General features: G+C 33.1%; 2 protein-coding genes across 2 annotated transcripts; one reads left to right on the top strand and one right to left on the bottom strand.

Moving 5' to 3' along the window:
- Nucleotides 1–4,990: 4,990 nt before the first annotated feature.
- On the top strand, nt 4,991–6,204 carry LOC104729391 (uncharacterized). Its single transcript, XM_010448328.3, has one exon. The coding sequence runs from the start codon at nt 5,203–5,205 to the stop codon at nt 5,935–5,937; it is 735 nt and encodes a 244-aa protein (XP_010446630.2). The 5' UTR covers nt 4,991–5,202; the 3' UTR covers nt 5,938–6,204.
- A 394-nt stretch (nt 6,205–6,598) lies between these two features.
- On the bottom strand, nt 6,599–9,353 carry LOC104729390 (growth-regulating factor 2). Its single transcript, XM_010448327.3, has 4 exons — nt 8,557–9,353; nt 8,252–8,470; nt 7,554–7,905; nt 6,599–7,470 (listed from the first exon to the last, which is right to left on the bottom strand). The coding sequence occupies exons 1-4, from the start codon at nt 8,990–8,992 to the stop codon at nt 6,810–6,812; spliced, it is 1,668 nt and encodes a 555-aa protein (XP_010446629.1). The 5' UTR covers nt 8,993–9,353; the 3' UTR covers nt 6,599–6,809.
- Nucleotides 9,354–16,879: the final 7,526 nt, after the last annotated feature.

Genomic DNA, 16,879 nt, shown 5'->3' with positions numbered 1-16,879 from the left:
GTGAATTTCATAAACATTAGCTTATGCCAGTTACAATCATAGCTGTATATATATTTCTCATTTAACAACATGTACATATAATAAGATAATCTCATAAATAAATTTCAAACTTTTTTGTACTGGAAACATCTATAAGCATATTAGGGAGTAGGGAGGTTAATGCACTGCCGTAACGAGTGAGAGGAATGAGATTGTAATTGGACCGAACCCAATCAATCCCCAAGAAACATATAACAACGTCATAATAATATTTGGGCATGTTTGGTTTATCAAAAACGTTGACCTGTTGACCAAAAGACGTTGACAACAGTCAACTGTTTTCTTAATTTGGGCCAGATATACCAGTTTTAAGGCCCATTAAAAAACAGGAAACACCATTTTTATTATTATTTTTATTATCACAAATAAGACCAAAAACATGATTATGGTTCATGTCATGTCATCAGTACAACTGTCATATTTGCATCCCACTATATAATGCTTTAATATCACGAGAAACCAATCGACCATTTAAAGTTGCAAAGCATTTTTTTCGAAACTCGTTAGCTAAAAAAGCTACACTCACGTAAACATTTGACCATATGCATGTACACATACGATACACTCCATATATTGACATTTGTATTTTTGGAGCTACAAGGAGAACCCTAATGACGTACGAAATGACGCCACGCGATAAATCTCAACGAACACTCCACCACAAACAATAGATTATAAAAAGATACCATCTAAAAAGCCATAATTAGTGGATTTCTATCGTTACTTTAATTACATCCATTTACTCATAGTTATACACCACACACACACAGATATGTGTCACAGTGTCAGGACTCAGGACGAACGATACAAGGCGACAAAAACACGAAACGTTAATTTGGAAAATATATCGATAAATACCACCAACATGCGACGACGTGGAGACTAAATTATCTTAAACATCAATCTGTATTATTTGTTACAGTCCGAAGCTTTTTTTTTTTTTTTTCAATTTTAAATGATTAAATATTTGCATAGAAACGACAGATTTTGTTAAAGAAGATTTAAAGGAAAAGACTGTTGCATGTTAACATCCATTGCCAAATATAATTTAGCGAACAGTTAGGTTTTTACCCGTTTACAGATTTGTCGTTTTAGGTCCTTTCTATTATTTTCTTTGAGTGATTAAATAACTTTACATGCGTCATTTAAATTACGATTAATATAAAAGATATAAGATTTGCCCGAAACTTTTTAATAAAGTTTTCCTCATCGACTTTAATTAAAGATTCAAAATTAGTGACCTATCTAAAGTTCAAAACTGTAGCCGTCGACTAAGTAATTTCCCTTTCATAATAATTATATATATTTATATACTATACTATATATTTCCTAATTATATAGATGGAAAAAAATCAAAATACTGTTGGATTTTCATTAAGTATTTTAACTGCATGGGTGAATCATCAATTGTACAAGATCCATAATACGCATAAAAAATTGATATATGTTTTTTTTTTTTTGTTAAAGGCTATTCAATTTATAAAAATATAGTGTCTAATGGGCTATTTTCGGAGTAGGCCCATACAGAATCCCATAAGCGTCCAACTCATTTACAATTAACCAACTAAACCGATGGAAACAAAACCGGCCTGGTTCACAAACCGAATTAAACCGGCACCCGCGAAACCCTAATCTGCAAACGAAAAACTCGCTTGCAGCCGCCGCCCAATATTTGCAGATACTCAGCCAGAACAAGATCTCCGGTGAGCCTGAGCGACGGTAATCGAACAGAGATGGTGATCCAAGATCCGTTGCCATCCTGCCACCGTAGAGCCATCTTGGGAAGGAGGAAGAGATCCGATCTGCCCTTCGTCGAGGAGGTTTTCACGCTCAGTCGTGAGAGAGAGAGAGGCAGCAGGGAGTAGATAAGCGGACCTTCGACGGTGGTTTAGCTCCGCCGGATCGGAGACTACCTCCCCTATCATCACCAATCCCGTGAAGCCTCCAGAATCTCCAGTCTACCGATCTATCTGCCTTCTTCTCTCGTTCTTCGCCGTGAATCTCCCTCTTCCGCTCCGCGTAGCAACGCCTCCGGTAGAGCTCGTACCATGTCCAACCCATGCCACATTGAGTTGATTTTGTCAGAGAAGGAAGAGCCTGTCAAGAAAGAGCCGGAGACTCAGTTGGCAGCCAAGTCTAAGAAGTCAGCAGCTTAAGCTTTCTTTGTTTTATTTCTATGTCCTTTGTGCTCATTGAGAAGATTTTGTTCCCTTTTTATTTTAGCTCGAATCGTTTTGTAAGACAACGGATAGTTTTTTCTTGAAGATTTTCGCTTAATGGTTATGACATCATTCATCAAAAAAAAAAAAAAAAAAAATTGATATATGTTTCCTCAAGCAAAGGGAAGTTCGTTAATTAGCATAAGGGTAAAGAATAATGTCGTCTTAGACTCTTAGTGATTCGCATCGCCATTTTTTTAGTTATATCCAAGAAACTATATAGATGATAAAGAAAGATTCTATGTACGTATGTCTACAAATATGAACAGAAGAATTAATGAAATTCTAAAATTTTCGAAAAAGTTCGATATATGGGAATTTTGTATTTAGTTTTTTTTTGGTATGTACATATTGGTCATTGTCCGGATTCCACTTTGGTAAGATACATGTATCATTAAAATGTTATAAACTTATAATCTTATAGAGCAGCCGACACTATTATAGGTAGTCCAAGTCTTTCGAACTTTTAAGTTTAACGTACCACTTTATATGTAACTAGTCTAAGAAGAGAGTTTTCTTCTTATTAACAACAAAAATGTCATCAATATACTTGATTTGTAGGGGGTTCTAGGCTACGTATATATGTCGGGCAAACCTAAAAGATTATAAAGTTTAGGATTATATATATATAATCTGATTATATAATTACGTGTTAAGGTTCAACGAATATTCAAGCTAAAGTTGTGCCATCATTTTTCAAGTAAACTGTTGTGCTTTCCGTCTTATAAACTTTTTTTCATTTCCCATGATGTATGTATGGTATTCCGTAGCCTTTAATACAATAATGACGTGAAATTTTTTTTTTGATTTATAGACGTTTGTAATTTCACTTTAGAAAAATCATTGTATCAATTATCAAAAATTTAAAAATCGAGTGACCTGTATAAAAATTTGAGAACTTTGTATTAATTATAAACAACTTCTGTTAATTAACAAATTTTAGGGCATCTCCAACCCTAATCTATTTTAGAGTTAAAACTCTATTATAGAGCAATATTTACTCCAGATTGCTCTATATATAGAGCAACTCTATTCTCACCTCTATTTTTTTACACTAACTCTTGCTTTATTATAAAGTTACTCTATTTTATAGAAAAACATAGAAATATACATTAGAGATAGTTTTAGAAGATTATCGTAGAACATAACTTTGTCGTCTCATTTTTGAAACGATTACGTATACTGTTCATTATAAGCCGATGTTGAAAGCTGGTTCACCAGCCGGGCACAAGCTTGGCTCTTGGCTCATCGACCGGTCTGCCATATGACTTTTCCAGTGATTAACAATAGTAATATTAGGTCCCTCCACTCGAAAACTTTAGTAGTTTAGTGTATATCAAAAACATACCATAATATATATAGACTTAAGATGCACAAATTTCACGTAAGAGTAAAGAGCATATCTATGCGATGGAATATTGATTTAATTAAGATAAAATGAAAATTGGGATCATATATAGAAAAAGCTAATCTGTGAAGCTTTTCTTTGGACATTAAAGTTTGATTTCACATGAGACCGAACCAAAACATGAGTCTGGCTATTTATAAAGCTGCGTGTATATAATAAGTATGAAAATCATCATATATGTCTTTTGTCCTCTCTGCTTTATTTTATATGAAATGCATGTGGCTGTTGCTCCACATTTTGTTTTTCTGATCATATATAAGCTAACTAAAGGTATAAGAGTATTTTATTAGAAATCTATACTCGGGCTTGCACTAAGCACACTTTTTTCGTTCTTTATATCCTCGATTTTTCAGTATTTTTGTTGAAACTCAAATCACCCTAGCTATAGTCTAAATTTGCTACATATACTTAATCGACGTAGGATTATTACTTTTTATCTTCAATGTTTCCGGGTAGCAAGCAAGTAATATACTTTATGGTCGTAGGTTAACTTATAGGGTTCTTTACAAAAAGCATTGGTCTCATCTCTCATGCAAAGCACCAGTTTGGTTCAGTTAATTGTAAAGTGTATGTGTTCCTTAGATTCTTTCTTTTTTGGTTTTAGTTAATTTACTCCATCTCTCTTCTTTCTTTTTCCCCGACTGAAATGATGATTCTAGTCCCCGTCCAGTGTGTGTCCATCCCGTGTTAAAAAGAATTTAATATAATAAAGAAAGATTTTCTTTTTCTTTAAAAAAAAAAAGGAAATTAAACAGTGAACATATCTAAAGAAATCAGAAATCTTGAACAAGAACAAAGAACCAGAATCACCCTATTGTGGCTGTCAATATCATAACAAGTATATGTTCACATATATACCAAATTTACACACAAAATTACAAACTTGAAGAACATATCATAAACTAAAAAACAATGCTTGATTCGAGAGAATAAATATGAATGAAGAATTATGATGAAAGAGATCTCAAATGGTCGTGGAACGTTTTGTTAAATGTATATATAATATTATGATTTTTGGTTGAATCTTCTATAACAAGCATTTCAAGAGAAGATTAGATGAAGTATTCAATTTCAATATGAATGGGTGAACTTTTTCTAGGTGGATAAAGAAATATCTCATTCTTGAAATTTTTTTATTATTCAAAACGTGTGAAATATGGACTGTTTTCTTCATCACTAAGCTATTACAGACATTTGGTTATATTGAAATTTCAAATATTGTTAAAAAAAAAAATTTGGAGGAGTTATATATGGACCCAAAACGAGCAATGGTGTCCCACGAAATATTTCCTGCTTTTAAAAAAGTTGGCTCTACAAAATAAAAATTTCAAGTTTTTAATTTTTAAACCCCACCATAGTGCAAGATGACTCAAAAGCTGTTTATACAGTATAATCTACGGTCGTACATCGTATTTTAACAATATTACCAAATTACCCCTCTTGGTTTTGTCAATAAATATCAGCCTCCAACAATGCAATTCTTCCCTTTTCCCCTCCTAATTTCTCTCATCTCTCTATTAGAAAAAATTTGTTATCATGTTGTCCACTGTACCGGCCTTTTCATTCTCTGAACCGGGTTTGGTTAATCAATTTTCGGGTTTCCAAACCGGCTTCACTCCTTGGGAATGGGACTGCTCTGATCTCTTCTTTTCCGTGGACCAAATGTCTCTTGAACCGGCCGTACCAAGCCCTTGTTATGGTGAATCAGACACCGGTTCCGTCAGAATTAATTCCGGTTCTCATTACATGAAAACTGGTTCTGACGAATCTTGTCTCGGTTTCGTCAAAACTAGTCCCGGTTTTGACGACGCCAACCAATCAGACGGTCTACCGTGCTCTCAAGCACACGAACCAGACTCGGAAGACCCAAAAAAATTGACAGCCATCACGAATTCCGGTTCGGGAGAGCAGAACCATAACGGGAAATTTTTAACCCAACCGGAGATGACCGAGGAGCGAAAGAGGAAGAGGATGGAATCAAACCGGGAATCAGCGAAACGGTCGAGAATGCGTAAACAGAGCCACATCGATAACTTAAGGAACCAAGTAAACCGTCTTGATTTAGAAAACCGTGAGCTCGGGAACCGGCTTCGGTTAGTATTACACCAGCTTCAACGAGTGAACACAGACAATAACCGGCTCGTAACGGAACAAGAGATTCTTCGGTTGAGACTATCGGAGATGCGACGGGTTTTGATCATTAGACAACTTCAACAACAGCAACAGTGGGAACTTCATAACCGGAGAATGATCATGACTGAACATAAGTAACCCATCTTCAACCATCGATCAACTTGTCTAAGGAGAAGAAAAATATATATGTAGAAAAAAAAAATTAGAACAATAAGAAGAAGAAAAAAAAAAAGAGATGGAAGCAAAAAAAAAAATCTCTCTATGTATCTCTCTATCTCTCTTATGTAAATGAAATGGAAACGTTAGGAAGAGAAAGTGATAGTTTTCTAATATTCCACTTTCTCTTTTGTATATTGTTACTTTTTTGAGAGAAAAACATAAAAATAGAAGAGATTTTTATTTTTCCCTCTCTCGTGTTGTGTATGATAAATAAAATAAATAACGAAAAAGAGTTATTAAATTAATACATTATTACTTAGTGGAAAGGCTTTTGTGCGCATTGACATCATGCCATAAGGCCCATAATGTTATTGTTTAATAAGAATGATTAAATCAAATTCTAAACCAAAACCAAAGCCTAATAAACCGGTTAACACTATCTTACTTTTTATTAGTCCCGAATGTAATATGCGAACCATGATTAGTTCGTTACATATCGGCCCAAATAAACTCTTGGATCAGAAGCCCAATAGTTTAGGCCCTTATCATTTGAAGAGATCCTTATAACCCTAAAACCTTATCTTTGATGAAAGAGCAAGATGATAACCCTAGCTTTGTTCTGTTCTTGATGTAGGAAAACTAGAATCAAGATTGTGATTATATTTAAGTGAATAATAATCAAACAAATCCAGATTCAGAACTCGGAGACGAAGAAAGAATCAGAAGTACAACGATTTTCTAATTTCCTCTTACAAAAGATACAACAGAACATATAAAGAAAGAGAAAATAAAAAAACAGAGCTTTTTTTTTTTGTTTTGTTTGTTGCCGCATCAAGACTAGTTTTGAGTTATCAGGTTGTTGTGTAATGAAAGTAGTCGCCATTGTTTCTGTTGTTGTTCTCAGCGATGGGGCTGCTCACGGAGCTGTTGTTAGAAAGTGAACAAAACGTGGACTTTTGCAAAACCCCTGTAGGAGAAGATCCAAGTGTTGGACTATTCGTTGTGCTGTTTAGTACTTCACCTAGAGGACCTCCTAATGAGTTTCCCCATGAGATTGGTATCCAAGTATTCACCTTTTTAGCAGCAGGCTCGATCGTTGTTTCCTCGGTTTGGATCGAAAGATCAATCTCGCGAGATAGCCTGAGAGGCGAGAGTGTGGTTTTGTCTTGAGCATTGTTGTTGTTGTTGTTGTTGTTGTGTGAGAAGGAAGGAGATGTTGATGCTATTGGAATTGACATTGAAAGCTGTGTCCAATCTGATTTCAGCTCTTCAGGCCAAGAGTTGTGATTATGATTCCCTGAATACTTGTCTTGGTTGCTGCTGAAATCCAAGAACGATGATCCATAGGTCTTTGACGTATTCGCATTAGGGTTGAGTAGTGAATCAGAGGATATGTGTCCAAACTCAAAAGGGTTGTTGTTGTTGTTGTTGTTTCTATGTTTCTGATGAATAACAGGAGATTCCTTGGGTTGTAAGTTGACGGTGGAAGGATATATTTGCGGATTTCGAACTCTGTTTTTGCAAGAATCAGTGAGTGAGAGATATGATCATGAAGGGAATATGCAAAAAGTATCAAAAAGATATGTTTTTCTCACCTGTTGTTGTTAGGTAGAGACTCTGTAGAAGGATTGATATATTGACCACCTCCAATGGCGAGGCTGCGGTTACTATTTGATGCACGCCTGTTGTTACTATTACCAGTGACCACAGGCTGTTGCGGTGTTGTTGTAACCGCTTTGGTTGCGGCAGTGGCGGTTTGGCCAGATTGGACTTCCACAGGCTTTCTTGAACGATGACGGCCTCTGTTGATGTGTCTTTCACAGTATTTCTGATCAGGAACAGCGTCTCTTGAGCACCGCCATTTCTTCCCATCTGTTCTACGGCATCTCCCTGGCTCTGGATCCATGTTCCCTCCTGCGAAACCTAGATGGAAACTTCCCCATCCGACTGCAAACAAAGCCAGATATAAACACTCTCTCGTTAACCCATTGCTAACAAAATCTTGAAAACCCCTAAAAGCAATCAATGTTGCAAAGACTTTTCAATAGATATGACATTAAAGAACACACTCATTGACAACAAAACACTAAAAGCACAAATCTTGAAAACCCTCAAGAACAATGTTATGAAGGAGAATTAGCACCAAAAATGACATTAAAGACTTAGCTAAAATCTGATTCTTGGATTATGCAACCACACACCACAAAAGACTTGAATCAAAATCCCAAAAGTTTGACAAACACACGTTATCATCAATGATTAAAGTTATGTTGAACTAGAAAATGGAGCTTACAAGAGCTAGGAGGCAAAGATCCAAAAGGATAAAAAGACTTCTTGAGAGAGATGAGGAGACTACTAGGAACAGGGACATTGGCAGTGATATACTTATAGATCAAGGCTTGTTGCTCTAACTCAGCCCATTGAGTCAATGTAAAAGGACCTTTAACACTTGTGAAGTTCCCTTGCATGCTCATCATGTTCATCATCATACCACCAGAACCATATCCTCCTCCTGCATTCCACAATACAATAATGTGTTCTTTTAAAAAATTATATAAAAACCCATTTAACCAAATTAAAAAGACATTATTAACAGACCTGAGTTTCTAAAGTAAGAAGGTGGAGGAATATGGTGAAGAAACGGGGAGAGAGAGCTCTTGTTATTACAGTTATTATCCAAACCGACATATTTAGTGAAATCAAGAGCTTCTGGTTTGTCTGAGAAGCTAAGCATTTGTTCTTGCCGGCGAGAATCAAGAGGAGAGTTAGATCTCAACAGAGGAATGCCTTGGTGAAACGGCATCGTTTTGCAGTAAGAAGCAGCTGCAAAAGATGAAGAAGAAGACAAGTTATCTTCTTCTTCCTCTCTAGTTGCTGCTGTAGTTCGAGCTAGCTTCAAGGTTCGTTGCAAGTAGTAATCATCACCGTTGAATCCGGATCTGTCTTGTTTAGTACCTACTCTGAGTTCTTGTTTTTGACCACCCGGTGTTTCATTACTAGTAACCGACCCAAGAATATGAACACCAATATCCATAATAAGTATAGAAAAAAAAAAGTAATAAAAAAAGTTAGATAATGACTTGAGAGATAGTTGCCATGGGAGGAAGAAAGCTAGAGCCAAAAAAAGCTCAGAAGAGAGAAGAGAGAGAGAGACAGAGGGAGAAGAACGAGGCGTAATTTTCTTTTTTTTTTTTTTATCTTTTTTAATAAGTATAGTAGTAGGGATAAAGAGAGAGATGAAGCTTTGGGAGGAGACAAGAATGGTGTGTACCTAAAAACACAATCCGGATCTCGGACATGTTACAACATATTTATCCTATGCTTTTTCATTATTAATTTTGCTTTTAGTTTCTTTGTTTTTATAAAAGTTTCTTTTTTTGCTTTAAAGGTACTACAAAACTTAGCTTCCAATTTGTTCCTCATTTTTTTTCCATTTTAACTTAGTAGTAGTAAAAGTAAAAGTTTTTTAATCTATCATTCGTTGAATCAAAGGTTTTGTAAATTATGGTCCCAAACCATTTAATTTAACTAGGCTATTTGTGTATTATTTTGCAGTATTTGGACATATTCCCCAATTTGTAGGCGATTTCTCTATCGGGGTTATTATTTTAGTTTTTACTAATTTTCTTTTCTTGTGATATGTTTTCATTTAGGGAAAACTAGCTGTAACGTTGTTACAAATGGGTAGAAACTAGCTGTAAGCCTTGTCACTTTGAGTTATTAGGATAGTTGTGGTAATGTTCGTAAGAAAAACTAAAGCAACACATTTACTGATGAGTAATACACTTCATTCATTAGAGTCGGTGAGTATATATATTGATATATATCTAAATCGTTGTAATTTTTGTAAAGGTTTGTTTTTTTTTTTTACAAGAATTTGCAGAAGGAAACAAAGGGGTACACTTTTAAGTGAGATTTTGCAATATGTATACGATTATTCACGCTTTGGGTGAGGTTTTTTAGTCTAGGAAACAAATAATAGAATTGTCCTATTCAAATAATAAATAGTGTTCGAGTGGAGTACCAAATATTTATCAAGATTCACGTGGTTCCAATGATATTTTTGGACCATCTCTCCTCTTTGGTCGTCTCCCCGAGGATTCCTTTAAGTTATATACATTGGATGGGCCATTTTTATTCTTAGATGATCCTATGTCTTGAGTAAATATTACATCAACGGCTATCATATCGTAACTACAAAGTAGTTTGGATGTTATTTTTGCTGGATTTTGTTTTCGTTGCTCATTAATATTGCTAGATTTGATGTGCTTATAGTAAGCGTTTTTAATTTATGTTCGACCATAAATTAAGTGACACTCGGATTTCAGTTATGTGGAACAATTTATTTCGGATTATACGGCCTTTGGTTTTTGGTACATCACCAATTTGTTCTTTAGTCATAAAATCTGACGTTAATTACAACAAAGAGTTTCAAGCAACGTAACGCTGATACGAAACTTTAAACCTTACGAAGATAAAATTATTGTCAACTGTTTTTAAGCATATGTGTAACGGACCAAAAAAATGAAGAATACAGAAACTATTTTGGAATATTGACGTAGCTTATGGAGAAAAAGAGAGAATATAATAACGATGGAAAGAGATAAGACTACCAATACCATCCAACACGAAACGTATATGTTAGTTAAAGCTTTGCGTAAATGTCCTAAGATGAAACTAACTCACAAAAAGGTCACAAGTGGTGTACATGCATCGATGATGTAAGTAATTATCACTCAAATAATACTATTACGTAGTAAAATAAGTCATTTAGTTACCCGACATTGTATTATGGTCCTGTATCAACAACAACACACATACGATGGCCAAACAACGATTTCTCGGGCATTTACTAACCATCTAACTCGGTGAAATAATTAGCATTTTCATATTTTGGCAAGTTTATTGTTAACGAACTGCATCTCAATGTTTTAACCCATAAATTGAGTTTCATTTGATGATATATGAAATTGACGGACTAACGTGATTACGCTAGATTTTTTTTTTTCCTTTATAAGGTATTCAAAGATTTCATTTTTGTCAAGAAGAAGTTTTATAGTATTCACTAACTAAAAGAAGTTTTCTTTTGACACGCTCCAAATTTTGTATTTTCGTAGTGTACAGTTCTGTGACATTACTAACGAGATTCTTAATCATGGCAAGGTTCTGAAGATTTTACTGTTTGTAATATTAAATGGTTATTAGGAAAAAGTACAACTTAGCTAAAGTGCATTGTTTTACATATAAATTTTTGCGGGCTACTTTTTTGTACGTTTCGTAGTCTCCTCTTTCGAATAGGTTTCGACCTATATCCCCTGCTTACAAAACCAATGATAATAAACAAAACTAAAGATGAATAAAACGAATTCTTTATGCAACCAAGGCATTTTTGGGAAACGGATGCAGACTTTTTTAATCATAAAATATCCGAATATTTTGACACTTCTTGACGGTCTACAACGTAACAGTGTTTCAAATAATTACACGAAAATGTATTTTATGATAGGTTCCATGGACCCAAAATATATATACTTCACGGAGTACATTAACTGTATTTATGTTTTACATTGTTCAAGTATGTACTTATGGATATAATAGTCTATATAACATTCTATAAGTGTCTAATTATGTTAAATATATATTTCACGTAATGACTGCATTACACTATTCCAAACACATTTTTATTTCGTACAATTATAAAACTCAACGTTACTACTACCAGTTAGATTCAAAAATAAGACCGTTATTTTGGAACAGCTAACTTCTACTAATATATATCCAAGTGAGAAAGTTCGGTGTCGGTCAAACATATTGATATGGTATAGTTTAATCAAACCAAATAATATCTCAACTTCAAATAAACGGTTAGAAACGTGGGAATCATAAATTAAAACTATCATTTCAGTCTACCTTTCGATAACATTTTAATCGCTTGAAATTAATTTTTATCACGTACCCAATCGTACATGTATCGCATTAACTACACTAACTACACCAATCATTCGATATAGTACGAAATAAGCTTTCGATATCTGTATTAATTAGGTATTGATGCAATAGCATAGTACAGTATTAGTCTATTAGAGCATGAACTAGAACGACTCAAAAATATATCTGTCTTATGCAAATATTATACGTAGCGATATGGACGCGTTTCGTTTTCAGTGACAGTAATAGTATTTTATATCATTAAACTAATTAACTAATATCGGAAAATCATAGTGTAAGCAGGAAGGAGCGTGGTATTGTCAGAACTATTTATACAAGTCGTAAAAATGGAAATAAAATTCCCTAAGCCAACGAAAAAAAAACGTGTAATATTTACGAACTTAAATGCCTACAATAATTAAGAACTGAATGTTGAAAACGTCCACCAAATAAACAGCCAGGAAAACCCTAAATCGAAGAACTATATGGTTTCATTCTTCGGCCAAAACTGAAATTGGTTCTGAGTTTTGACATCTCTCAATTATTGGGTCCAGATTGACAAAAATTATATTTTGGTTTCCCTATAAAGCAATGAAAAATAATAATTAGCCAAAAAAGAAACAAAACATTGGGAACAAGGAAAAAAAAATAGTGGGTAAAAAGGTAAATTTGGGTAAGATGTGGTGAAAATTTGGGTTAAGTAGTAGTAATAGGACATTGGGAGGCGTGTGGGAAGATGAGGGACCCATGAGGAGTGTCGACATGATAGGTGAGAGATAAGTAAGTCAGTATGATACTACTACTATAGGTAGGTTCTTTAAAACTCTTTAGGGGGTTAGACTTTTGTTGTTAGATTAGTGGACACCTACCCTTACCTAAGTGGTTTTGTCGTCAAATCCGATTTTAGGACTTTGGTTTTGGTTTAAGTATTTAGTCAAAGCCTAAAAAGCTCATGCGCTACTCTACTATACATGTGGACTCATCTTATTTAATTCCCTTCTCTTTTTGATTAGGTGTGCCGTGTGCGCATTTATGCCTAGATAATATAAATATGATTATATACTCGAATGATAAGATATACTTGAAGTAATGATATCCGAACTAGGGTTGGAGTATTTTGATTTGGGAGTAATGTTATCCGAATTTGTTTTCATATATAAACTTTAAAAGTATACTTATATAGTATATGATATAACTAGAATAATCATACTCACTCTGTTTCAAAATATAAGATATTTTGAGTAAAGCATTCAGATTAAAAAATAACCACTTTAAACAAATTTAACCAATCACAAACAAATTTGCATAGTATAAAATATTAAACTAATCTAAAAGTTACATAGAAACTTGAAAACATTCTATATGATGAAATAAAAAAACTTCTCTAAACATCCTATATTATGAAACAGAGGGAGTATCATATATGTTATAGAAAGTTAGAAACCAAAATCTGTTTGAGCAAAATGTATATATTAATATATTGTTAATTTTCCTTATATTTGATGCGTTAATCTTTATATAATGTTATAAACATTTGATCAAGTATAGGCATTATTTTTACCAATATACGAATATTACAATGATGCAGACATGCAGTAAGTGGTTAAACAGCAAAGAAAACAAGAAAACTCTTGTGTTCATGTAGTAATACTATTTAATAGTCATATGATTAGTACATTTGGTTTCTAGTAAAATTCCATTTGAATTGTACTTTTTTGTTTTCGTATAACAGGAAAACAGCTCACATTTTGAGAAACTGAATTAATAAATCTTCAACAGACCATTATGTACTAAATTTATTTTATATTCAGTTAGTTCGTTGAGCTAGTTTGTTTGTTCTGCATTTTTCTTTTTTAGAAAATTTTATACTAATTCATACTCCCTCCGTTTCAAAATATAGGATGTTTGAGTAGAAACACGCATATTAAGAAAAAGTTAGTTTCAAAAAATTTAACCAATCACATCCAAGACTGCATAATATAAAATATAAAATTAATCTAAAAGTTGCATAGAAAGTTGGAAACATCCTATATTATGAAATAAAAATAATTCTCTAAACATCCTATATTATGAAACGGAGGGAGTATAAATTTGTAGTCTGAGGCACAATTCGATTGGAATTGAATTGACTAACAAAGTGGTTTTATCACTACACACATTATATACATTTAAAGTTGTGTTATCATCAAAATCAGCATAATGATCACGATCATGGAATCTATTTTTCCAAAATACAACTCAAAGATACTGTAATACTGATACATGTTTATAATTAAGACATGAAAAAAGGACACTAACGATTCTTGGCGTGGTAAAGGCGAAGCAATTTAGTTTGTGTTTGTCGGTAGGAAGCATAGTAGCATAAACATACATGGGTCCAAATCATATCATCAAAAACGATTATTATTGTTATTTCCCTTTAAATAACATTTTTTTTTAAAAAAAGAGAGACCAAAAAATAAACACAACCTTTACATCGAAATGGAAGGTTCATAGAGAATAGACGTAGGGAGACATGGGACACAATAAGACATCAAAGCATGGGCTCCATTCCATATTCTCTCAATCTCTTTATTGTTATGTATACCCGAATAAACAGTATTAATATGGGTCGCCATTTTAATTTCATCTAGTGTGTCTAGGTTGCACACATTCAACGTACATTGTCTCTCTTATCGTTCTATTTCTCTTCTTTTTGAATCTTTTAATCTCGACAAGTATCCACGACACGACGATAGGAAAGATCTATAGTGACGACATATTATATCAAGTGTGTGCAAGAAGAGATCATGCCTTAATAAAGTAACCGTAAAATAAAATAAAACAATATTTGCAGATGAATCTTAACTAAAAATCTAGGGTTATTGTGTATTGTCAATCAGATATATATATATATATATTTTTCTTGGTAAGTTCAGTTAGATATTTACTGTTATATGTTTAAAAATTAGTTCAATTCGAGGCTTAGAAAAGAACAATCTGAAGTTTCGAGAAAAAATTAATCAGCTCGTGAAACTAGATCCAGTAAAGGCCGCGCTTCAAAACCAAGGCCCAAATAAATTAAATGGGTATCAAATATTTCATGACCAAATTTCACAATGGGCTTTAGTATGCGTCTAACAGCATTTATCATATTTTTGGCGTTATCTCAAAAACCAAAATTTATATGATAGACTGCAAAAACGTTTCGTTGAATATTTTCGTAGAAGTTATTATAACAAGAACGAGTAGATAACATTACCAAACTTAGATGCACTTTGGTAAAAAGATGCCACCAGTAATTTATGGATATGAAAATATATATTTTTTTTCTCAGAGTCGTACTGTGATTTTAAATTTCTTTTAAAATAACAAATTTATAGGAAATTCATCTTTGTAATTAATTTATTTAACCCCACACGCAAAAAACTTTCTATATATATGAACCATAAATATGGATGCAGAATTTTGAAGACCAGGTCTGTTTCTGGATAGAATTTAACAAATGTTCCAACCTGTCCATCATAAATCAAATTATTGACTAAATTTTTTAATTTATCAATAACGCAGGATAAAAAATAAATCAATAAAATTTTGGATGGCTGTCATATTCAGTACATTCCGATTCAAACTATTGGCTATTTTTCTTTTGTTTTTATTACAATTAAAATAAAATATAAAGGGTAAAACCAGACACAAAGCCCTCTCTTTGGTCTCATTCTTATTGCTTTTTTCATGAAAAGCCAAAGCCAATATACAGTGTAAAGAAAAACTTAAGAAAAGAAAAAAAAATATTTTTGAAGACAATTCAAAGGGGATCTTGCAGAGGTCATGAGAGGCATGTATCAGTAAAAGAGGCACCTTCCTAATTTATTAGTGTTTTGGAGTTTTCTTCTACACATGTATGATTCATTTTTGTTATTGTAACCATAATTTCGGATATATTAACACTGGAAAAACGTACGGAAGCCCGAAACAAAATGTTTATACTTGGAATGGATGATTTATATACTTAATAGACGTTATAAATATAATCAAAGCTGGTTTTGGACCTAGAAAGACTATAAACTGTCTAAAATTGCATAGTTATAAAACAAAAGATTATTGCTACTGTTCAGTAAATCGATTATTCTATATTTATACTTACTTACCGTTGAATATATATAAGTAAATTGAAGTATATGAAATAGTGGTACTAAACAAATCTTAATCCAATTAAAACAAATTTTTGGTTAGAGGTGACTGTCTTGGTCTTAGGAGTATTTAGGCTCAGGATTTCAACGTTGGTTTTGAGAAAAGAAAAATATCTTAATCTTTTAAATGTGTTTCATGTGTAATCAACTAGTTATCTAAAATTAGGAAACATATGAGGATGAGAGACCTAAATTTTTATGGGTTATATAAGAAAAAGTCAATACTGTAGTAAAATGTTTTAAATCTTGGATCTACAAAAAAGAAATCTTGAAACCCGGTATAGAGTTGAAGATCACATACAATATACTAGATTGTTGCTTTGCAGTTTGCATGGCTTTTCTCCATTAGTTGGATATTTCTTTTTTGTTATAAATAATTTGGTTACCCTTTAGACAAAGGAGAGCGACTTCGTTAGCTTTATATATCCTCAGTGCCTTTTTGTCAATTTTTGCGTAAGAATATCTAACTAGTAAATTTTATTTTTAAGAAAAACAAGAATCTCTGATTACAGAGTTCCTTTTCAACGAAGACAAAAATTTGTTACAAAAAATAAAAATAATAACAAAATAAAGAATGCTTTTCAACGGGATGGAATAGCTATGACCTTTTTGCATGTATAGTATACGTAGGTGGCTTTATAGAGAAATACTCTTTGTTTTTTTCTTACTATATAATAATAACAATAGTAGTTAATGTGAATGAATCTAATAGACTGATAGGAATAAATTGGTGTGTATACCAGTAGAGATGACGCCAAAGGATGGATCCAATCCATGGTTCAGAATAAAGAGAGAATGACATAAGGATTCAGATGTGACGT

Source organism: Camelina sativa, chromosome 12 (genome assembly GCF_030686135.1).
Source record: "Camelina sativa cultivar CO46 ecotype springtype chromosome 12, ASM3068613v1".
NCBI classification, from domain to species: domain Eukaryota; kingdom Viridiplantae; phylum Streptophyta; class Magnoliopsida; order Brassicales; family Brassicaceae; genus Camelina; species Camelina sativa.
Note: the sequence above shows the minus strand (reverse complement) of the source record. Positions and strands in the feature narration are given on the sequence as shown.

Coding starts and splice junctions, on each gene's coding strand:
- LOC104729390 (XM_010448327.3), bottom strand. CDS start 8,992: ATGGATATTGGTGTTCATATTCTTGGGTCGGTTACTAGTAATGAAACA. Junction 8,471..8,556: donor TTCTTACTTTAGAAACTCAG/GTCTGTTAATAA, acceptor TGTGGAATGCAG/GAGGAGGATATGGTTCTGGT. Junction 7,906..8,251: donor ATCTTTGCCTCCTAGCTCTT/GTAAGCTCCATT, acceptor CTTTGTTTGCAG/TCGGATGGGGAAGTTTCCAT.
- LOC104729391 (XM_010448328.3), top strand. CDS start 5,203: ATGTTGTCCACTGTACCGGCCTTTTCATTCTCTGAACCGGGTTTGGTT.